The 25,000-nt window shown below is 31.6% G+C and overlaps 1 protein-coding gene across 1 annotated transcript in view; it reads right to left on the bottom strand.

Moving 5' to 3' along the window:
- Nucleotides 1–24,662, bottom strand: part of LOC132719731 (methionine synthase-like) — a 36,731-nt gene extending 12,069 nt beyond the window's left edge. Inside the window, exons 1-18 of the mRNA XM_060703581.1 lie at nt 24,506–24,662; nt 20,985–21,187; nt 20,312–20,401; nt 12,876–12,970; nt 12,281–12,381; nt 11,642–11,703; nt 10,806–10,873; nt 10,211–10,403; nt 9,191–9,517; nt 7,989–8,168; nt 7,247–7,363; nt 5,519–5,659; nt 4,972–5,061; nt 3,177–3,275; nt 2,509–2,562; nt 1,701–1,804; nt 1,076–1,143; nt 293–413 (exon numbers count right to left, since the gene is read on the bottom strand). Of these exons, the coding sequence (XP_060559564.1) occupies nt 293–413; nt 1,076–1,143; nt 1,701–1,804; nt 2,509–2,562; nt 3,177–3,275; nt 4,972–5,061; nt 5,519–5,659; nt 7,247–7,363; nt 7,989–8,168; nt 9,191–9,517; nt 10,211–10,403; nt 10,806–10,873; nt 11,642–11,703; nt 12,281–12,381; nt 12,876–12,970; nt 20,312–20,401; nt 20,985–21,187; nt 24,506–24,551 (2,159 nt within the window). The 5' untranslated portion in view covers nt 24,552–24,662. The remainder of the gene's footprint in view (nt 1–292; nt 414–1,075; nt 1,144–1,700; nt 1,805–2,508; nt 2,563–3,176; nt 3,276–4,971; nt 5,062–5,518; nt 5,660–7,246; nt 7,364–7,988; nt 8,169–9,190; nt 9,518–10,210; nt 10,404–10,805; nt 10,874–11,641; nt 11,704–12,280; nt 12,382–12,875; nt 12,971–20,311; nt 20,402–20,984; nt 21,188–24,505) is intronic.
- Between the last annotated feature and the right edge of the window lie 338 nt (nt 24,663–25,000).

The raw sequence follows: 25,000 nt of genomic DNA, 5'->3' as shown, positions 1-25,000 counted from the left end.
GTTGCTATTTTAAGAAATTGCGTACTGTTGCTATTTTTAGAAATATGCTTAATGTTTCTATTCCTATATATACAAAATATATAAACAAAACTAATGTGACAAGACAGACCAACTAAATTTATAAAAAGGAAACGTCAATATATGTTCAAACCTTTCTATGTTTTCGTTTAGAAAAAGTAAAAAGTCGAGCGTTGCCCCCGCCCGGCGGTGGCTCTTGTTTAACTAGTTATTTATCTCATAAACATGGTATCATTTTTTTAACAATGCAAAAACAGTAAACTATTGTACATACTTGGATGTTGTTGCACCTCCAATAAGAAGGGGCACTTTGAGTCCTATTCTCTCCATCTCCTTGGCAACGTAAATCATCTCATCTAATGATGGAGTGATCAACCCAGACAAACCAATAATATCTGAAACAGATTATATTTGATAAATATTTAGATAAATAATCAACTAAATTAAAAATTCAATTATGAGGAAAGATGTATACAATGTACAGTAAATTTCACTTATAATGATATTGCTAATAAAGATAAACCACTTATAAAAGCATTGTTTCCGAGGTTCCGACTCTTGATTTCATATTGGTTGCCACTCAGATTTATGATATCGGGATTTACCAATATAAATTCGGCAGTCCCCTGATATTGTTATAAGCAGAGTTAACTGTAGCTGTAAATGTCGTGAACTGACACATTTACTGATCTAATGTTTACAAAAACTTCTTCACTTAGTATACCTCCGTTTCTGGTTAGTAAAACCTTTTCATTTTTAGAACAAAAATCCATGTATATTTTACTTTTCAGACTGCATCATTACAAACAATTCAACATTGTCAGTTTATTTCTGTATATCATGAAGAAAATACATTAATAGTGTCTTTTCAATGAAAACCAAAGGACAACAACTACACATAGTTTATTAATTTTCCATGGGCTATGTCATGCAAACAATAGTTGACTATTTGTTAACTTTCAATATAGGTAGAACTAAAGGGTCTCTGCCAGGAGGCCTAATACCTAACACCAACAAGCATCTAGTCTTTGTTAATCAAAGCCTTTTTATGATTTACCTGCATTATGTTCAATGGCTGTCTGTATAATCTTATCACATGGTGTCATCACACCTAAATCTATCACTCTGAAATTAAAGAGTGCACTTTTCAGCTAGACAACAATTGGAATAATACAATATGAAATACAGATATAAATTACCACCTTAATTTTCCATTATGCTGGAAATTCAATGATGTTTCATCGTTAAAAAAACATAAGTAAGATTATTAAGCATGAAGATAAAGAAGTTTGATATATTCTGGAATAAATTAAGCATTCAAATTTACTTAACATTTAAACATCATTTCGCTTCACTATAGAAAAAGAAGACACCTTTACATGAAGTTGTGACTGTACAGTAGATTTTGTGTTCATTTTTGTGGGACTCTTCCTAATAATTTCAACTAAGGTCAACCACATCAAAATGAAGCAATTTATGAAACTAGTCATTAAAAACAGGCATTCAAATGGCTTTAATCAATTAAGTAGGAAAAAGTAAGAGCAGGTGAAGGTCTGTAAACACCCTAGTAGAGTAAAAGTATATTTGAATAGCACCTATAGCCTAGATTTACATTATCAAAATTTACCACATAAAACTCTTCCACACAAAATGAAAAATAAATCATACAAAGTTAAACTTACTTGAAGTTATTACAACCAAGTACAACAGCTACGATATTTTTGCCAATATCATGAACATCCCCTTTCACTGTCGCAATTACAACTGTACCAACAAATGCTGATTCCTAGGAAACAAAATCAGCAATGTTGGCAGATCTAATCTTGTTTTTCTTTCAAGTATTGCATATTGAATAACACATTTCTTTAAACATTCATACATTGATTTTTTAGTACAGTCAATGACTCACTTGGTGTTGGTGGAATCTGTACCGAAGTTAACATTTCTTTATGCCAAATATCCAGTATGTGTTTTTAAGTTCATAAGTTAGCTATTGACCAATTCAAATAACCTTCATTTTTCAATTAAAAATCATAAAAATTCCCAAAATCTGAGATTTTCATTTTCAAATTAATTTGATTAAAAAACTTTTATTCTTTCCAAATTTCTTTTTGGGTGTTTTTTTTAAAAAATTCTCAAAAAAATGAAGTGAAAATTTTTTTTTCACTTTTGTTTGTTTTTTTTTTAAAACTTTAACCAAATTTTCCGAAAATTTTAAACCTTTTTAAAATTTTTAAAATGAAATCTCAACTGTAAACCACCCTTTTTTTCTCCCAAATTTTAAAAAATTTTGGGTTTTTTATTAAACCCCCCAAAAATTTTAAATTTTTAACCTTTTTGTAAAAAAAACTTTAAAACAAATTTTACCCAATCAGGGTTTTTTCCCGTTTTCTTTTAAAACGAGCCCCGTCCGTTTCTCTTTTCCCTAAAATGGGGGAAACAGAACCCGGCCCGGGTTTCTTTTAGATCTAGCTTATTGACTTAAATCACTTGTGGCAAAAACATTTTCCCAGCACCAAACAGATCTCCAACTATACTCATACCCTTGAAAAATATGTTTAGATATTTGTTTTTTTATCAGTTTAAATATGAATATGTACGTATTTTATGATAGGTATTTTAATTGTCAATACATGTATAAAATATTTTTTTTAAAGATAATTGTAAAGGGACTCCACTGATGTTTTTTTTAACTTGAATGGACTTGGCATTTTTAATCAAGACTTGCATACCATACCATTCAATTTGTCTAAAGTGCAAAGTTTAAGTTCATTCCCTCACTCCATTTTCCCAGAAAAAGTATTTTTATTGGCAAAATGTCAAAAAAAAGAAATTTGTGCAATGCTTTTCAACGAAAAATGGATAAAAATTGTGCACAATTTTTTTTTTCACTTAACTCTGAGCATATTTCTTTATCATCTTTTACAGAATTATCCATTTTATCAATTGATTTATGAAATAATAATTTCAAACTTTTTGTTTTAGGTTTTGAACTCAGTAAAGCTCCTTTAAAATTTGCTTGGGAAGCTAGTGAATGTCAAAACAATATGTATGCAATATGCATATGGGCATAAGTCACTGTCTTGATCATGATTTTAAGTGCCTTTTCATTGGATTACAGGTATAAAGTTTGTTTAAAGATTAATATACAAAAATACCTTCATCAAAGGTCCCTCTATGACATTCAATGGTCGTGGATATCTCTGTGAATTTTGTCGGGCCTCTTCAGTGTCTTCTACAACAAACTTGTCTATACCCTGAAATTGTTTTTTCATTTGATTATATATATGTTCCACATAAACTTTAATCCTTTCTTAACTTTTAATGTACTTTTAAATTATTATTGTTTCATCCAGAGTTTGTATTGCTATGTATATTATTTGGTTCCTGATTTAATATATGTTTTTTGTTGTTGTTGTTGTTTTTTGTCAATATGTTTTCTATACAGAATTTACTTTAGTTCAATTGAGCAGGAAGCTTAAGCTTATAGACACACTTTTGAGTTTACATTGTGTTGAGTGTCTTTGACAGAAGTTGAAAATATTGTAAATGGCCAAAGGCAAAATTATTGCTGATTGCCAAAAAGCTGAACTGAACTGAACTGTTGGTAAGTTATTAAAAAAACATACAAAAAATGAAGAACAAACTAGAATAATGAATTTAGAAACTGTAACAACACATTAAAATGGACTTGCTCTGCTTTGAGGTTGGAAATTTCATTGCTTTTCCAAGCGGTTTCATTATTTAAAAGTTCAACTTAAGCAACTGGTCAAACAGCACAAACATTTAAAGGGGCAACATTCGCTGCCACGGCAGCGAGTATTTGTGGGTGTGACTAATCAGTGATGTAAAACTGTCTGTTATAAACCCTGAACTATAAATAGCATGCAGTGTTAACCTGCAGAGAGAATGTAAACAAAAACAGCTGATTTTACACAGGAGAGGTTTAACGGATGTTTTATATAAACTCAAAGATTTAATTAATTAAAGACATTATCAAGTCAAGTCCAGATATTATTTTAAAGTCAGTTGTTTTTCTTTTTTTTACTGGAATGCTGTATGTGTCCTTCATCAAGTCAGACAATTATATCAAAATCCAAAAGATGTGCCTTAAATGGGGCATTTCTTTTAGGAACAAACTGCTAAAAATGTTCTTGAAAGGAATTTAAAATATTTTTAAACTGTTAATGTATAAAAATTTTATGCATATGCAACATTTAGTTTGATTAACATTTGTGAAATGTAATTTTTGACTACAAAATATTTACAACAAAATATAGTGTAAATGAAATATACCTGGAAGTTACTTTTACTGTTTTCATGAAGTTTAAACCATTCAAATACAAGTTGAATCAGTACTTTGAAATTAAAAAAAAATTATAGCTTAATGGATAATTGTAAATTTGTTGGATTTGATAAAGCAAGTCAGTAAAAGTTATTGTTTTATTCAGCATTCCAATGTGTCGTCTGCTGAAAACCTCCCTCCCTGAAATATACATCGTCTGCTACAAATCTCAACACTGCCACGTGCTTTTGTTTACTACTGAAGGTTCATGAACTGTAATGATCACATGGCTCCTCCCAGGGAAATTCAAATTTCAAATTTGACAGCCAGTATTTTTTTCCAGAAATACACTTTACAAAGTTATATTTTGAATAATTTTGGTCAATCTTTATCAAAAATATCTATGCCTACAAACATGCCAAGTGTTGTTTTAATGCATTTGGTAATTAATCTTAAATCTTTGAAAAAGGGTCCCTGAAGTGAAGCATGCATAAAATTAATAAGACACCTGCCCTAGCGCCATCTGCTGGCTTTTATAGCCCAGTTGGGCCTTTAAGTGTGATATGTAACATCAAAATCTTTATGAAGACATCATATCATTTATTTTCTCAGGTAAGATAGATAATGTAACCCAAGAAATAAGCAAAACTATCTCTGTATAGTATTACCTTTATCAGAGAGTATGACAGCCTTTCTTCAACATCTTTGTTTCTCCACTCATCACTTACTGCAGCTTTCTTTGCATCTTTTCCCATTGACTGAAATATAAAAGATGTGTTAATAAAGACTCTATAATCAAAATTTGAGCATGACACAGCAATAAGTGGTATTTTCTTGAAAATTACATTGTTCAATGATTATTTAACATTTTCTTGAATTACATTATTTATCATATTCAAAGATTGTTTTACATGTGACAAATGTATGTAAGTAAGTAGGTACTGTTTATATTAACAACTTTTATCAAAGTTATCAAGCAAACAATACTACAAAAAGTCTAAGTTTATTCATAACCAAAACCTCATATTTACAAAGTACATTATTAAATTTTTTTCTTTCTTTTAAATCATAAGTCCAATTACATGTGTCTGCAGTGTTCATAATATTAACAAATATTATACTTAATAAGAGTTTGAGTTGGTAGAAAACAATAGACCATGATAAATTATTGATACATGGGTGATCACCATTTCTAATCTAACTGTGCAATTTTACCTGTGCATATAATAGCAGTTTGTCTGTACCATTTGGATCTTTAGCCCACAGTAAATTCTCACACATTTCTAGCAATTTAGGCTCAATATCATCATATACTGGCAAACATCCAGCATTCACAATACCCATATCCATACCTGCCTGTAATAATAAATGCAATGAATTATACACTTATTTTCTATCAGAAAATAAACAATGCAGCTTTTCACATAACATAAGTTTATCAATGGGCAAGTAATTCCTTTGCCATAGCTGTAATGTATTCAGTATCCATTATAGTAAGTGATTTCACAATGAGAAGGATTATAGCAAGACAATTATGAATTACAGTCGACTCTCGTTATATCGAAGTCATCGGGACCGTCCAAAAATTATCGAGATATCGAAATGTCGAGATAAACATATTAGGGTTTGAATAATGCAGAAACTGATTTTTACAAAAGACATGTGCATACCTTATGTCAAATAAAGTATGATATCCCCATGTCTTGTTTTCATACGCCTAGTCAATATTTAACAAAGTAATATTAGCGGATGTTTACAGGCGGAAATACGGGTGTCTGTGATAAAAACACATAGTGAGGTTTACTCAGTAATACATCAATATAGTGATTGGGTGGTTGATCCGGATATTTCTCCCGTATTATTTATTGGGTCTTTATCGAGATTGTTCGACTGCTGATTAATTTGGAGGTGATGTTGTAAAACAATATTGCAACGATATCGTTTCTATACTTTCACTATTTCATTTAAAGTCATAAAGAATTGATACTTTTTTTTGCGAATATTTATAAAGAACGTAAAATTCACTCATTTTGAACATAAGTCAATCAACATGCTAATTATTAACTTTTATTATAGCAGCTAAACTTGTTACAAACATAATCATCATTATGACATGCGCTATTGAGCAATTATCGTCTAATATTTATTTTCCACACGTCTGAAGGGAACAGATGAAAGAAAACTATTAGTCGAGATAAACAAAGGATAATAGTTTGAAAATAACTGTTGGGGCTGAAATTTTACATCAAGATACTGAAAATATCGAAATAAAAATATCGAGATAAACAAATATTTCCAATATAGATAAAGAAGGAAGAAAATCGGGACTTTCAAAATTTCATCGAGATAACGAAATATCGAGAAAAGCGATGTCGAGATAACGATAGTTGACTGTAACAAAAAAAGCATCCGTTTTTAACAAATATTCATATTCACCATTTGATTTTAGTTTCTTAATGCAAATTAATTTTTTTTTTGTTGTTTTTATATTTTTGTTTGTTTGTTTTTGTTTCATTTAAAGTCATAAAACAGAAAATCATGTTTGAAAAACTAATGGAATACAATGGTACTATACAAATCACATTTCCTTTTACTACTGTTGAAAACATGTTCAAGAATATTCATCAAAATATTTAACTTGGAGTTGTAGTTCCTGACAAAGAAATCTTAAAACTATATTCCTCTACCATAATACCTTTTTTTATGGGTTTTACGTAGCACCAGCACAGTATAGGTCATACGACAATTTTCCAGCTTTACTGGTGGAGAAAGACATCAGGTGCACTTCCATGTGTTATTTCAGGCATGAACGTGCACCCGAGTCGAACCACTGACATTCCGTAGCTTCCCCACATGGGGATTTGAACCCATAGCTGTGAGTGGCAAGTTGTCCACTATACTGTCAACCATTCTCTGAGTGGAAGGATGAATAACTCATCTTACCTTTATGGCATGGTACAGAAACACACTATGCATGGCCTCTCTCACTGCCTCCATACCTCTGAAGGAGAAAGAGAAATTTGACAGTCCACCGCTCACTCTAGCACCAGGTAAAGTCTCCTACAAACATACATGAACAATATTTAATTACATGTCAAACAAATATACTAAAATTTATAAAATGACATTTATGTATCTGTCATAACATAAACATAAATCCTATGTGGTGGCGTGGCAGAGTGGGCTATGCATCAGACTAGTTATCTAAAGATTGCAGACCATGTGGGTTCAAACCACATCGTTGTTTCCTTGATCAAGAAACTTCACACTTTAAGTACTGGTTAGTTCCATGAATGGATTCCAGAGTGTTTCAATGAGCTTATAGATTCCAACACAATCAAACAAAAATACATTTGTATAAACTAAACATATTCCTCAGCCTTCTTGGGAAGACCTGATCTACCCATGTCACCATAAATGCTGTTTGAATATGGTTTGCAATGTTTGCAAAAGACGTTATCCGGAACTTGGCAAATGTGGATTTCCCTAGCAAATCCGTAGGTACAAACAAACTTTGACCAATATAGCTGGGAAAAACCCAAGTATTCTTTATTCAGGAGTTAGTCTATACAGAAACTTTATAGACTTGGAAAGCAAGTTAAGGTAAGTTTTATTTCAATCTTCAAACCCTTTCCTAAACTTTGCAGATCATGAAAATGATGCAGAAGACAAAATCAAATCCTACCTTGATCTTTGTTGTTGCCTCTATAAATTCTACACCGTATCTGTCATGTTCTTCCATACCTGTTGCTATGGTGAGGATGTTTGGGTCAAATATAATCTCATTCTGGTTAAAACCGACTTTGTTGACAAGAATATTGTATGACCTGGTACATATTTCAACTTTCCTTGCTGATTCTGTTGCCTGCCAATATCAAAGTACAAAAGAAGGTTAAACAACATTGATTTAAATATTGTAAAAGAGTATGTGGTTTTAGTTTTAATAGTATCTACTTCTGATCACCTGAGAAGAAAACTTCCCCCTTATATTAACCATTCTTCTGTCCGCCTTCCTGAAAATAATCAGTACTGGCGAGAAAACATGGTTTTGACCTATTTAGGGCTTTAATCTATGATCTCTGGATTGAGAAGCAGATACCTTACCTATTAGGGCACCACACAACTTCATTCATTTTTATTCTAGTGTCCACCTTCCTGAAAATAATCAGTACTGGCGAGAAAACATGATTGTGACCAATTTAGGTCTCTGGATTGAGAAGCAGATACCTTAACCATTAGGGCACCACACAACTTTATTCATTTTTGTAGTTTTCATAATACTAAACTTTTAACATGCTGGCGGCAACAAATTCTACCAATGCGGCCAGTGCAGACCTGACCAAGATCAGCTAGCATTTCCATGTCATCTGATAATAACTCAGTTAGCTATTCAGTCAGTTCTTATTCTAAAGTTTTCCTAAAAATGATGGTTTTATCCAGATTGAAATATGCACGAATGCATTTAAGATATTTAGAGTGATAAGGGTTAAGAACATGCATTTTTCATTTGAAAAAAGGGTAAATTAGATAGAAATAAAGTCTTTTTACAGTGTTTGTAAATTTCATAAAAGGTAATTGCTTTGGATTTAATCTATTCAAAATTAAATATGAGAAATGGATTTGCACTGCTTTGAATTAGGACCTGTCCCCATTGTAAACTTACAAAATTTTAATACAGTGAAGGTCCATACAAACCAAACACATCAAGAGCATAGCAAAATGTTGCACAGCTCAAAGGACAATGTCAGAACATAATCATGACTGTATAATCATTAGTTCAAACAGTCTGATGATTTAACCCCCCCTCTCTATTATATCCAATTGATCCAAGAACAAAATAGAACCAAAATCAAATCATTGAATCAAAATAATTAAATTAAGACATACCTGTCCAGTCTCGTCAAATGCCATGACAACCACAGCACCACCATACTGTTTTATCTTCAACGCTTTCTCTACAAAGTCTGCCTCTCCCTCCTTCAAACTTATACTATTAACTATACACTTTCCCTGACAGCATTTCAAACCTGCCTCAATCACAGCAAAGTTTGACGAGTCGATACACAGTGGAACCTTTGCAATGTCCGGTTCTGACGCGATGAGATTCACAAATTTTGTCATAGCAGCGACACCATCTAACATTCCTTCATCCATATTAATATCAATAATCTGTGCACCGTTTTCTACTTGTGTTTTAGCTATGGTTAAAGCTTCCTGAAAATGGAACATTCTCTACATGTAAACCACTAAATCTAAAGGATAGCAATATTAATGAAAAAACGCGAAGATTGTTCTGCTTTAACTTTTCGAACTGCCCATTACTTAATGTGGCATAATTTCATATTAAAATGCTGGAATGAAGCGAACATTATAGGGCATGGTCAGAGCATTTACAGATGTGACATTAATACAATCTATCATTGGGTTAAATAGAGGATAGGGAAATCCCAACCGAAGGTGATCGGTTCCATCGGGAACGAGTCTTGGTGAGGCTCGTTTCCGATGGAACCGATCACCCTCGGGTTGGGATTTCCCTATCCTCTATCTAACCCAATGATTGATTATTTTTCTCACTCACCTGGACACAATAAATATCAGTGAAACTACTTGCTACGCACATTACAACGTACCTAGTTTTGATTAGCTCACATATTTTTAATACATTTTGACCTTTTGACGTTTCATTTTTGTTAAAATAGGAGTGAATCGCGTATGTGTAGGAATACGTTTTTAGAAATGCTGCACGTTGAGTGTGAGATAAGCCCATTGTGAGATAAGATTTTCCAACACCGCTATTTTTAGTAACATTTACAAATTTTTCTATCTGGTTAGTGAGAAAATTGTTGATTAGGCAATTGTTTACGATGGCAAGATTTCAAATGGTTAGCATTACAACATTAATCTTACATCGTAGTTTCCACTCGTGATCAACCTCGCAAATTTTCGGGAACCTGCCACATTACACCTCTCACCGATATTGACAAAGTTTGTGTATGGTCCTATTTTAGTGGCTTCTAATCCAGATAGTAGCATGTAACCTTCATTTATAGAGCTAGGTGGTATCCTTGGTTCATACTGCTGCACAGCTTCCTTGATAGCTCTAAAAAAGTAAATATTTTTTTCTTCTTTTACTATGAAATGATAGTAAATAGTTACTGACCTTACAAGCACTTCAGGAAATATACTTGTTCTTTCATCTACAGATCATTAATATTAATGCAATTTTCTATATTAATTGTAACAAAACTTTTCTTATTAAGCCATTATCAATAAGCCAATATTACAATTGATTATAAATATCTCACTTTTGATATCTTCATCAAAATGAAATGATGTAACATTACTGAAATCATTGAAATGACTTGAACACAGAGATGATAGGGAAGTGACTGGAAGTCAGCCACCCTAACCACTCTGTCGCTGCAGTTCCTTGTACTCTTGAGAATCGTGTGAACTTAAAATTTGTTATACATAAGAGAAACAGATCAATATAACAACTTGCCCTATATGTTCTGGTGTTGTTCCACAACATCCTCCTACAATGTTCAATAATCCAGCCTGGGCAAAACTCTGAAATTGTGTAAATGGTTAATTAAACGATTCCAGACAATATCTGTGACACTGATATAAGATCCCTTTTATTTCTTGATCTTAACTTTAAAAAAAAAATATTCGCCAAACTTAAACTAAAAATGAAAATGTGACATCAATTTTTCAACTCCCTGACCACGACCCAATATCACCTTAAAACCTAAGGACATATTTAAATGGTGTGAGAAAACCTTATAACAGAAGAACAAACTGGAGAAAATGTATAAGATCTTTAATCTACAGGGTACAAACAATTTTGGTTGCAATAAATGCTCTTTATAAACTGATATTTGTGTTACACCTTTTTTAACAAAATTCATTCAATCTGACCAAGTCTTTATTTTTATTATTAAAATCTTTTTTTCTTTCGATTTCATGAAAAACAGATCGTATTTCATGAAAACATATACTGATACATGCATACATATTATAAGAATCTTACACTGGCTGCTGGTACAGACCTAAATATCTAGCACAAGGGTTACCGTTTATGAAAGTAATGAGGTTCTGCCAAGTTTCACCTAAACAGTTACCCAAGAGCTAGGTATTCCCCAATGCAGTCATAACAGGCACGCGGCAATGACATCATTTAAAGTATGTGACTTGTCTTACATGGGGGGGGGGGGGGGGGTGTAAGACAGGTTTTTCTAGCATCGGTGTTAACGGGAAATAATCCTGTCTGATATGCAGGAAATATCCCTATACCTATAAAAGTAGTTTGAATGATTTCATTTACATATCAATTACCTTTAACTGTGCAGCCATCATCTCTGGAGTTTCATCATACTCACCAAATGTGTTTGGTAACCCTAGAAATGGAGCATATGTATATATTATAATGAAATCATAACGTTTAATCTCTTTGAAAACTGTACTTTGTTTCTTTCAATATCTTCATTTTAGTTTTTATTGAAAATCTAACTCAAGAAGTCTTTTTGGTAGAATTCTACATTCTGTAAGTACAATGTATACAAAAATGTTGCTTAAAGATAGAAATTGTCAAAGATGAGCAAAAAAAACTTACATTCTTAAGTAAGCACATACATGTACTGAATATGTATTTGTTGAATTTATTTCAGAAATAACACAACCTTATCTTGTTTTGACACTGCTGGAAAAATTCTTTGTTATTATTATTTTAATCACTTTTTTGTGATATAGCTGTAACTTACAAATTTTATGTTCTACATTAAATCATAGTTTTGCTTGTATTCAAAATAAAATTAACAGTCTCCTTAGTAAATATCATACTATATTTATATCTGGCCTTCAGAATATGTATCACTGAAGTTTTGCCTCAGAAAAAAAATTTCAACCATTAATCCATCATTATTTCAACCATTATGGTGTTACACATATTGTGTTGTTTAATTAAGTAAGTTATACCTGCATTCGGATAGCATATAGTATATGCAGTTGTGTTGTCACTGACTGCCTGCAAGAATGGTCTCATTTCTGATGCACCCAGAGCACAGTTTAAACCTAAGCTGTAATATACAACAATATTTTTGTTTTCGAGTTTACTTTCAATTAATTAGCACTGTCAAGGTTACATTTGCAAGCTTTACTGGTAGAAAAAATCTCAGATTCCATTCTGTCAAGTACTACAGGCATCAAGGTAGAACTCTCAAACTCCCAAATAATCATATCATGGCAGTCCATCCACCTAACCAGCTTTTCCTGGATAGCTAACTTGTAAATACCAATTTCTCTGCAAGTGACAGACTACTAATTCCACATGATTTCTGAATCAACAGCGAAAAAACAAGTGACTATTATACTCAATTTCCTACATCACTTGTCATGGAGAAATTTCACTCCACACGAGGATCGAACCAGCAACCTTTGGATAACTAATCCAATGGTCTCCCTATTGAGCTAAGCTAAAAGACAAAAAAAAAATATTGATAAATTTGCATTATTTACTAGTCTACTGAATCTAAGTTTATCTGTCACCACCAAAAGATTCAGAAATACATACCACATTGGTTTTGCATGAGACACACTGATAATAAATGCCTCTGTTGTTTGTCCTGACAATGTCCTACCACTTTTGTCAACAATAGTACCCGATACCTGCAACAGATACATCTTACTAACGTTATATGTAATATAATTATAGTATATAACTATTTATTTTAAACATATTCATTTTCGCTTGACTTTGAAATAAGTTTTTCTTCTGCTATTGATTGTTTTTGAGTCCTCTTCCAGGAAGTAACCAGTACTGGTACCATATAAGGAAACATGGTCATCACCCAAATAGGACTCAAACTTACAATCCCTGGGTTGAGAGGCAGACACCTTAACCACTATAAACATATCATTTAACATATCAATACACATGTGCTCTACTCCTAACAAAGTTTGGCAATAAATGCAACAAAATTGCACTGTCCTTTATTAACATAAAATGTTTCACTTTCTTTGACTTTTTTTAGTTGGAGATTAAAGACAAACATTTGAAAATGAACATTATAATTATCTTAATTTCAAGTTTTATAATATCATACAATTATTTTCAAGTTGGTTATTTTATTCAATATACAGTGGAACCTGTATAATCCGAAATCGTCCGGACCAGAAGAAAAGTTCGGATTAGAAGGGTTTCCAGATTAGGAAGGTTTCCGAAATTAGAAGGTTTTTTTACATGTTTGTTCATGTTATTGGCAAAATAGTTTAAGGAAAGAAAACGGGAATGCATTTGAAATTGCAATAAAATTATTTATTTTTGCAATCTTTATCGTTCATTTTAATACTATGAATACAAAAATAAATAAATAAATAAATAAATAGCAAAAATGTTTATATTCTCAAAGGGTAAAGTTAATCAAAACAAATTTTAAAAACAAAAAGGGTTTGAGAAAATAAAATTTAAAATAACCCCGTACCAGCATTTGTCAATTTTTGTTTCCCTTTTAAAATTTAAACCATTCAGTGTTTTAACCCCCGAATTAAACTGACATTTGTCCAAAAAAATTTTCTTTAAATTTTAAATCAAAAAATTTTCTTTTAATTCCTTTTACAAAAAGAAAAAAAAGGAATTTTGCATTAAAATCAAAAAAAAAAATTTTTATTGAAGGTAAACAAAAAAACAATAAAATTAAAAAGCAATTATAGTAGATAAAAGGGGAAAGCTAAGTTTTTTCCCAAAACCCTTCGTAGATCAAAAAAACGTTTAAACCACAGAAAATGTTTCCCACTAAAACTCCAGGGGGTTTTAAACCAAAATTAAAATAAAAGCAAAATTTAAAAAACGGGGGGTTTTTTTCCCACCTGCATGATTTTGCCATTTTTTTTTTTTTATTTTGAATCTAGGGGGGTAAACTTTTTGTTTCGGTTTCCCAAAGAATTTAAAAATTTTCCCAGAGAAAAAAAATAAAGAAAAAAAAATTAAAAAAAATCGCCCGGGGAATTTTTCCCGAGTAAAAAACGGGTTTTTCTGGTTTCCAAAAAGGTTTTTTTACAAAATTGAAAAAAAAAATTGAAAAAAAATTTCCGGACCGGACATTTCTTTTTCGATAAAAAAAGGTTTTCCGGATTAAAAAGGTTTTTGGAAAAACCCGGGGCCCCAAACGGGAAACCAGATTTTAGCTTATTTCCCAAAATAAAAGGGGAACCCAAAAAAACAAAATTAAGGAAATATTATAAAACAAAAATTTTAGTTTTTTAAAAAAAAAAGGGTTATCCCCCCTTTTCGGACCCAAAATTTTGTCATGTGATCAGGTTTTTTAAAAATGCTGATTTTCCTAAACCCAGTGAAACAAGCAATTAAAAAAAAGGGTTTTATCAAAGTATTTCTACGGGCCCTGATTTTTTTCAAAAGGGTTTAATAATTTTTGGGTAAACCCCATGGGGTTGTGTGTAGAAATTTAAAGTTTTTTAAAAAATTTTTAAAACCAAAAAATAATATATACAAAAAATTTTTTTGAATAAACAAAACCCCCCTCATTAAAAAAAAAAAGCCAAGTGTTAAAAACAAAAAAAGACCTTCCAAAATGTGTTTTAAAACCAAAAAAAGCACAAAAAAAAATATAAAAACCAAAGGGCAAACTTGATTTGGGTTGATTTATTGGTCAGAAACGGCTTTTAAGTAAAAAAGGTAAACCCAAAATGACTTTGCCCCTTTTGACCCCAAAAATTTTTTTAAGGGGTATTTTACTGGTAAAATGCCCAAAATCTTTCAAAAACCCAAAATTTTGGGGAAAATTCCTGGGCCCAAAGGGGTTTTTTTAAGTTATTTAAATCGAAACCGTTTTTACCTACAAAAGGTTTCCAAATGTTGTGACCTTGACCTTTGACCCCTTTTGACCCCAAAAAAATCAATAGGGGTCATCTGCTGGTCATGACCAATCATCATAACCAAAGTTTGAAGTACCTAGGCCTAAAGCCTTTTTTTTAGTTATTGATCGGAAACCGTTTTTACCTAAAAGGGTCAATGTGACCTTTGACCTTTGACCCCAAAAATTCAATAGGGGTCATATGCTGGTCATGACCAATCATCATACCAAGTTTTGAAATTCCCTAGGCCCATAAAGGCGTTTCTTTAGTTATTGATCTTGAAAAACCGTTTTTACCTACAAGGTCAATGTGAACCTTTTTGACCTTTGACCCCATTGGGACCCCCAATATCAAATAGGGGTCAATCTGCTGGTCATGACCAATCATCTTACCAAAATTTGAAGTACCTAGGCCTAAGGGTTCTTTAGTTATTGGATCGAAAAGCCGTTTTTAATTTACCTAACAAGGTCAAATTGTGACCTTGACCTTTGACCCCTAAATCAATAGGGGTCATTTGCTGGTCATGACGCAAAATCAATCATTTACCAAAAGTTTGAAGTTCCCTAGGCCCTAAGCCTTTTTTTTAGTTATTGATCGGAAACCGTTTTTTTTTATATATACCTACAAGGTCAATGTGACCTTGACCTTTGACCCCTTGGACCCCTAAATCAATAGGGGGTCATCTGCTGGTCATGACCAAATCATCATAAGCCAAGTTTGAAGTTCCGCTAGGCCTTAAGCCTTTTTTTTAGTTATTGAATCGGAAAAACCGTTTTTTTTTTTAGTTTTATTTATTTATAATAACCTTTTCAAGGTTCAATGGTGAACCTTGACCTTTTTGACCCCTTGAACCCCCAAAAAATCTATAGAGGTCATCTGCTGGTTTCATGACCAATCACCAAATATCAAGTTTGAAGATCCTAGGCCTAAACGTTCTTGAAATTATTTATTTCGAAAAAACCGTTTGAAAACATAACAAGGTCCAATGTGACCTTTGAAACTTTTTGAACCCCCTTGACCCCAAAAATCAAAATAAGGGGTCATTCTACTGGTCATGAACCAAATCAATTTCAATAAACATCCAAAAATACCCAAAGTTTGAAAAATTTCCTAGGGCCCCTAAGGGTTTATTTTTAGTTATCACTTCGAAACCATTTGGTTACGGACCCGAAGTCGGACCGACAAGGGTGCAAAAAGCAAATATAACACCCCCCCTCTTCTTCGAAGTAGGGGCATAATAATGTTTATTAATAAAATCAACCTTCTGTAAATCAGGGAAAATTATACATAATACAAAGATTTCAATATCCATTACAATACACTTGAAAAACTTTTAACAATTTTACTTCCACTTCCCCTTTTTTGAAAAGGGGATACTTTTTTAAAAAAGGGTTTTAAAAAAAAAAATATAAAAAATAACTTAAAAAATATTAAAAACATAAAAATATTGCTTAAAATTTAAAAATAATTCCCTTTTATAGAAAAAAGTGCAGCCTGAAAAAAAAGACTTTTTAATTTATAAAAAAACATGCAATTTATATAAAAAAATTTAAAACAAAATTAAAAAAATAAAACAAAAAAATTAAAAAAGTTACTAGTTTTTGTACTTTGGAACATTTTAAACACAAACAGTACAATGTTTTTTTTAAAAAATAAATTTTTTTTTTTTTCCCTTGGGTAGCATTTAATTTGAAGTTAAAAAAGGTTTTAAAACCTTCCCAAGAAAATTTAAAAAGGGACTTTTAGAAAAAAACATTAAAATAAAACAAAATGAAACTCATAAAACAGAAAAAAAAATCCCAATCAAAAACTCCAAATATTTAAAAAAGAGCTCAAAATCATTTTTTTATACCATTAAAATGAATTTTCTTAAGATTTTTCCAAACTTAAAAAAAAAAGCATTTTAAAAAAAAAAAACCTAAAACTTCTCAACTTAAAAACAATTTGCAATGAAAAAGATATGCTCACTTTTGAAAAAATAATTACTCAATATTGTATTCCAAACAAACAGCTGCAAATAAATGTTTTCCCCCCACTTAAATAACATTGTAATTTTCTATAAAAAACATTTCAGATATCAAATAAAACAACTTTCTCTTGTCTTACAATAAAACCAGTTAAAACTTTTATGTTTTTGAATTTGAAATAAATATTATGTCGCCTTACTTTTTGAATTTGCAGTATCAAAAATTGTTTCTTACTAGTAACACACTTACCAAACTCCCCTCCGTCAAGTAATAATTCCTTTAGCCTGCCTTCTATAATATAGCTTCACAAAAACTTAAACTCATCAAATCAAAAATAAAGATAACAAGTTACAGGTTTTTTTTTAATAAAAAAAAACCAAAAGGTAAATTCCAAGAAAAAACAAAATGTGCAAAAAAAATTAAACCAAAAAAAATTTAAAACGGGTTGTCCAGAGGAAAAACGGGGCCCCCACTAAACAACATATTAATGGTATAAAAGTGAAAAAAAAATTTTCAAAAAAAAAGGGCCTTTAATTCTTTTTAAATTTTGGTGGCGAAAAAAAAATTCCTTTTTTTTCTTCTCAAACCAAAAAAAATTAAAAGGTTTTGTTCTTTCCCGGGAATTTTAAAAAAAGGAAAAAAAATTTGCCACCCCCTTTTTAAAAAAGGGGGAGTTGCTTTCACCTTCCTATTATAAAAGTAAAAAAAAATAAAAAAAAAGGGGCCCAAAAATTTCTGTTTTTTTGGGTTTGCAAAAAAAAAACAAAAAAAAATTCCTTTTTCCTTTTAGGGTACCCAATCTACAATAAATCAACGCATTAAAAGGTTTGTTCATCCCTGGAAGTTTAAAAGCAAAAAAATCTTGTCATCCCGGTTTAAAGGGAGGAGCCTGCCGTTCAAAACACACAAAAAAATTTCTACATAGTATATAGTGAAAAAATCAAAAAAGGGGCCCATAATTCTGTAAATTTGGTCGCAGGCAAAAAAATTTCCTTTCCTTTAAATTAGCTTAAACCATCTACACATTAAGGGGTTGTTTCAAATCCCCTGGAAAGTTTAAAAAGCAAAAATCTGCCCAATCCGGTTTTTAACGAAGGAAGTTGGGTTTCAAAACAAGAAAGATTTCAGGAAACGTAAACGGGACGTTCCAAAACATTTTGGGGGGGGCGGTTTTTTTTTTTTTTTAGGGGCTATTTTTCCTCCTTTTCTTTGTTTAATTTTCTTTTTTTCTTAAAAAGGGCTTAACTAAGCCCATTAAACTTCTTTGATCAACGGAATGAAAACCTATTGTTCTTCTCTTTTAATTCTCTTGGACTGTTATAATTAGCCCCTAAAAACCCAAAAAAATGTTTGCATCGGACAGGAAACGGAACGTTTAGACCAACATTTTTGGGTTTTAGGGGCTAATTTTTTTCCTCCTTGTTTTTCTTTTTTTTTCCCCGTGTTCTTTTGTTCCCCTTAAAAGGGCTAAACTAGCCCATAAAAACCCTTTGAAAATTCACGGAATGAAACCTTTATTGTTCCTTTTATATTCTCTTGAACTGTTATATAGCCCCTTAAAGCAAAAAAAAAGCATATTGGCTTCCAACACCAACAATCTACTTAAAATAAGTTAGCATTCAAAACTTAAAATAAATACGGACAATATGCCCTTGAGCACTTGATGATAAACATTTTAATAAATGTTGGGTTGTAATGATCAAATTAACATATGTAGAAGTTGCACACAAAAGAAATTGCTAATGAACTTTAGCCACCACTCAGCCTGCTAATATTTATCTATGTAACAACCAATGTTTTCTTTTAGGAAAACCTGGATTTAAAAGAAGAGCTGAGAAAATAAAAACTATTTTTAATGCCAAATTTGTTACAAAACTATGTATTTTAAATAGGTTTTTATTCCAAATGGTTACTCCCAAATACTAAAAGATTGATAATCAGTCATGAAAATAGCTTTAAAAAAAAAAAAAAAAAAAAAAAAACTTTTTTGTTTTTCATATTTTTTTTTTTGAATATTGTAAAAAAAAATTTGGGGTCTTTGTTAAAAAGTTTTCGGGGAGACCAAAAAATAAAAGAAAACTTTTAAAATAAAAATGTTGAAAAAATTTAAAATTTAAAAACTCAAAACCCGTCTGCGGGTGTTAATAGCTGTAATTTTAAACCCCCTAAAAAAAAAAAAACTTTTTTAAATAAATTTAAGGGGTTTCCTAAAAACCCTTTTGTTTTTAAAATTTTAAATTAAAAAAAAAACCTTTTTTAGTTTTTTAAAACCCAAGAAAAAAAGTTCTTAAAAAAAAAAAGCTTAAAAAACCAAATTGCATTTAAAAAAGCCCCCCAAACAGGGAAAAAATTTAAAAAAATAAATATTCCCTCAAAATTATAAAATATGACCCTTAAACTTATGTTTCCTGGAAAATCTGGCTGTTTAACTGAAGGGGAGATAGACAAGGTTCTGTTAGTTGGGGCCCCATTGGGCCCCTGAAAGATATCTTTTCCACCCGCTGGGGTTAGCATTTGATATAACATCTAAATGCAGCTTTACATGCCTAATCTTTTGCCTGACCCGGCCTCGAAATTCCCAATTTGAAAAACCCTGTTTAAAAGTGTATACAAAGTTAAAAAAAAAATTGCTTGTTTTTTTAATAAAAATATCTTTAAAGTACTTTGAATTATAATTGTTTAAGTTATTAATACCTACATCTCCAATGCAGGATTTTAAAAAAATGTAGCTCTGAAAAAATAAAAATGCAAAATTTAAAAAGTTTTTTGGGTCCCAGTGTCCCTGAACAAAAAAAACCGATCTAGAAATCAAAAAATCAAATTTTTATATTTTCATTGTTTTTAAGTATGAAACTTACCATCATTTAAGATTTTAGGCAAAATTTTCTTAAACCTTACTTAGAGAGGAAAAAACATCCGAATTACAATAGTAACAGTATCAAAATTTAGAATAAAAGATTTTCTAAAATTTCATATAAGCAGTGTTTCAAGTCTTATGAAAATTATCATTGAATATTAAACATTGGAGTATTTTTTAGTTTTAAATTTTGATCCTTAAATCACTGTGTAGTGTATACACCAGGCCTGTATTTTATCATCTAAATAAATCATTATGACTACAATAATATTGTTACCATATGCCACTGAAGATAATAAGGACAATACTTACAATATGTTCCATCCCATAGTCAGCTTGTGCTATTGTTGTTCCACTAAATGTATTGGTCTCTATAAAATCTGCTCCAGCATCCAGGTAACTCTGAAATAACATTTGTATCCTCAATAACCAATCAAAATCATTTCAATTATCAGGGAGAAACTAAATCAAAATCAAACGTTAGCTCTTGACCTGCGCATTTTTTTAAACAGACTTAGTCTTTTCATTCCTCTTTATCTTTCATTATTCCTTACTAAGACTCACCAAACCAAGTATGTGATTCTCGTGTAATTTTGATTTTGTAATTGTGATCAATGGTTCTGAGGGATCACCCTTTTTCAAGATTTTTTCATTCAGCTTGATTAATGGAACTGTCCTATTTCCATGATCAATTTTGGGAAAAATTTGAATTTGAAAGAGTCTGATCAGGCAGTAAGGAAGTGCAGGCTTTTGCAAAAAAAAAAATCTTTTTTTCGTTTATCACAGCTGTTATCATGGCAATGCACAATTTCAATTTGAAATGCACACTTCCACTTCAATCATCTGCACTATACCATGTTTGAAATGTGCATTAAAAGAAAAAAAACAAAGCTTATAAGGGTTAAAGGCTATTAAAACATATCTACATAAATGACCACAAGATATGATATGAAAAGAACAAGTTTAAGATGTACAGTCTACATACCTTATGAATCTCATAGATCACATCAGGTTTGGTCAGGGACAACAAATCATTGTTTCCTTTCAGACTTTTAGGATGATCTTTAAACTCTTCTCCTCTGAAATCTTCTTCCTCAAATCTGTGCTGCTGGATCATGGTTCCCATTCCCCCATCAAATATCATAATTCTCTCCTTCATTGTTGATAGAATTTCCATCTTTATGTCACCTGTGTGGGTTCAAAATGGAACAAGAAATTTAGCACTGTATGTATCAGATCAAAAATAAACGTTGACCAGAGTACTTTTTAAAAACGCAACAGATAAACGGTTTAAACAAATCTTTAAAAAGAATATTGAAGATAAAATATTAAGTTTTTCCTTTTTTTATTTTAATAGGTCTGTCTAGTCACACTTGTTGTTTTGTCCAAGGATGAATCATTTCCATAAATGAATGACAAAGTTAAGAAAATATAAGAAATTCAATCATCTGACATTGATGGTCAAGGTCATTTACAGGTAAATGTCAAAGTCATATCTAAATTATTCAACATGTCCTTTTGGTCACAACAGTTGTTTTGTCCATGTATGAATCAAATCCGTACATACATAACAAAATTATGACAACTTTTACCAAATTCAATATTTGACCTCGATGGCCAAGGTAATTTAATGCTCAAGGTCAGGGTCAGTTCAACCTTTTCAAAGGTCTTGTCCAAATTCCAAAAGGTTTTGTCCACGTATAAAGATAATCCATTGATTAATTACCAAGTTACAGCTAATTATAACTATAATCAGTGAAATTCAATAATTTGACTTACAAGGTAATACATGAGTCAAGGTCAATTGAGTTTGATATACATGAAGGTCATGACCTTAACTAGAACTGTTACTGTCATGGCGTGAATACCCCGCATACCACTTTGTCAGAATCAACAGTGGCCATTTAGAGCTCAAGGACAACCTCCCTGCCAAATCTGAGGTTACTAAGCCAGTGCATTGCTAAGTTATGTATTCTACATGCTTCATATGTGAAAATGTCAAAATCAATACACTGCAGGCATTCTTAAGCATTTGAGCAGACTAGCCAATCAAGACTAGCCTCCATGCCAAATATGAAGACTGTGGATCAAAGGAATCTTAAGTTATTGAGCGGACAAGCTTTTTTTTAGTCAAGGCCCCTGTGACTTTGACCTTTGACCCAGTGATCTCAAAATAAATAGGGGTCATCTACTAGTCATGACTAACCTCCATGCCAAATATGAAGACTGTGAGTCAAAGGAGTCTGAAGCTATTGGGCGGATAAGGAAAAACCAACGGACGTACGGACAGATAAACTGATTTCAGTATATACCTCCCTTACAACTTTGTTGTGCGGGGTATAAAAATATTGTGCCTAAATATGAGTTAATCCATTTATAAAAAAGAGCACCATTATATGCTCGAACGTGTTTTTTTTAGTATGGATGAAGCATTTATAAGACATGGGAATTAGCTGTTCATCCTATAAAATTTTACAGCTGTTGGTTGATTAATACTTAATAATGACCTTAACCTTTGCCCTTGTGACCCCAAAATCAATAGGGGTCTTCTACCTAATATGGACAATCATCCTAGGAAATTTGAATATAGTGGGCCAAATGGAACTTTAGTTATGCTCCGGAAACTGTTTTCAATTTTAAGGTAATAGTGACCTTGACCTTTGACCTTGTGACCCAAAAATCAATAGGGTCTTCTATCCAATATACACAATCATACTATGAATTTTGAATATTGTGGGCCAAATGGAACTTAAGTTATGCTCTAGAAACTGTTTTCAGTATTAAGGTAAAAGTGACTTTGACCTTGTGACCCCAAAATCAATAGGGGTCTTCTACCCAATATGGACAATCATCCTATGAAGTTTGAATATTGTGGGCCAAATGGAACTTAAGTTATGCTTCGGAAACTGTTTTCAGTATTAAGGTAATAGTGATCTTGACCTTGTGACCCCAAAATCAATAGGGGTCTCCTACCTAATATTGACAATCATTCTATGAAGTTTGAATATTGTGGGTCAAATGGAACTTAAGTTATGCTCCGGAAACTGTTTTCAATTTTAAGGTACTAGTGACCTTGACCTTTGACCCCAAAATCAATAGGGGTCTTCTACCCAATATGTACAATAATCCTATGAAGTTTGAATATTTTTGGGCCAAATGGAACTTAAGTTATGCTCCGGAAACTGTTTTCAGTTTTAAGGTTATAGTGACCATGACCTTTGACCTTTTGACCCCAAAATCAATAGGGGTCTTCTACTCAATATGGACAATCATCCTATGAAGTTTGAACATTGTGGGCCAAATGGAACTTAAGTTATGCTCCGGAAACCGAATTGCTAACGGACCGACGGACATACTCACAAAATGGTACTTGTGTGACTTTTCCTTTGATCCTTTTGGCCATTTTTAGTCACACAAGGCTTAAAAAAAGACACACAAGTAAAAACGGAATGAATAGGATCAAAGAGAATTTACTGTTACCCATTGTTCTCCAAGTCACACAAGTACCTCTTGGTCAATTAAAGGTCAAGGTCATATCTAAATTATTCAATATGTTTGTTTGGTAGCAAGGTATCCAAATATAAATAAAATACCTTTATTTTTTTTTCTTTGAAAAGAAGTTGAGCTTAAAAAATTAAGTGACCAACATTGTGTGGCCATTTTTAACCCAGAAGAATGATTTATATAACAAAGGTGATGCTATGTGAATAATATCTGTGCTCTGGGCATTGTAGTTTCTGAAAATTTCATTTTGCTGGTTAATTTTTAGCTCTTGTGGCCTACTTCTGCATCTGGCTGGAAACATTTATATAACTGATCTGTCCTGTGAAGTTTGGTAAAAATCCACCTTAAGTAATTTTGGTTTAAATATTTAATAGGAGATAAAATTGTTTTATTTTACTCGAAGTATGGATAATAGACTTATTTTTATGAAAACTTCATAAAATTATGCCTGACAATGAAATGCTGAGAACCTTTACTATATTATTTATCAACCAATCAATCAATCAGTCAGTCAGTCAATTAAGTCAATCAAATCAAATAATTAATACAGTATACAGTAATTAAAATATCAATTATCAGTACAATGCAGACTTTGTTTCTGATTTATATTGTTTAAAAAAAAAAAGATCCACAATTAAATTCATTTAAAAATTGGGTAATGGAAAAATACAACGCAACACAATTATTAGGCACAAAGATAAATGAAATACAGTATCTATATAAAATTTTCCAACGAAAAGTATTAGATAATAACATAGGTTGAACTATCTTGACCTTGATAAGAAATGTATTTGAAAATGCTGACTTTTTCAAATGCAAGAAAAGGAATCACGTCCTTGTGTTATGATAGAAAATTATTAGAGCGTAAAGCTAAAAATAACTCTGAAATTCCCAATCAACGTGCTATTAACTTTTATAAGCGTCTGCCTAACATGATTGCAAATTAATTATAAAATCACAGAAAAAAGTAACATTGATAAATGAAACAATCAAATTAAATACCTTTGCTGGTCCCATTTAAATTTTCGCATTTAACTTGAGATGTCATTTTCAGTTATTATATGTTAGATGTTTTAAACAAATCAACACTCTTGTTCTGTGCTATCAGTTTGCCGGTCAGAGACCAAATGAGCATATTAACCATGTCCCTAGAAAACCACGGTACGCATGCGTCGAAATTCGGAAATGACGTAAAAGCTACTGCTTCGTGGACGAAAGTTTGGGTAAACGGAAAAAGGGATCGAGTAAGCGTACACTTTGCGTATTTAGCCCCGCCTATAAATAAAGCACGAATTTCTTATAAAGCGTTATCATCATGATTAAAATAGACTATAAATCTGTGGAAATGATCAGTGTTACTGTATGTAAGTGCATATGCTTAAACCCCCCCCCTAATAAATATACACGAATGTCTTATAAAAATGGAAAAAGGCTTTAAAAGTGTTAAGTCGTGCAATAATGGTGCTTTCATTCATATGCCAAATGCTGCCTTGTGAG

The sequence above is a fragment of the Ruditapes philippinarum genome, unplaced genomic scaffold (genome assembly GCF_026571515.1).
Source record: "Ruditapes philippinarum isolate M1 unplaced genomic scaffold, ASM2657151v2 ctg5237_1_1_1_1, whole genome shotgun sequence".
NCBI classification, from domain to species: Eukaryota; Metazoa; Mollusca; class Bivalvia; order Venerida; family Veneridae; genus Ruditapes; species Ruditapes philippinarum.
This window is presented reverse-complemented; position numbering and strand designations above follow the sequence as displayed.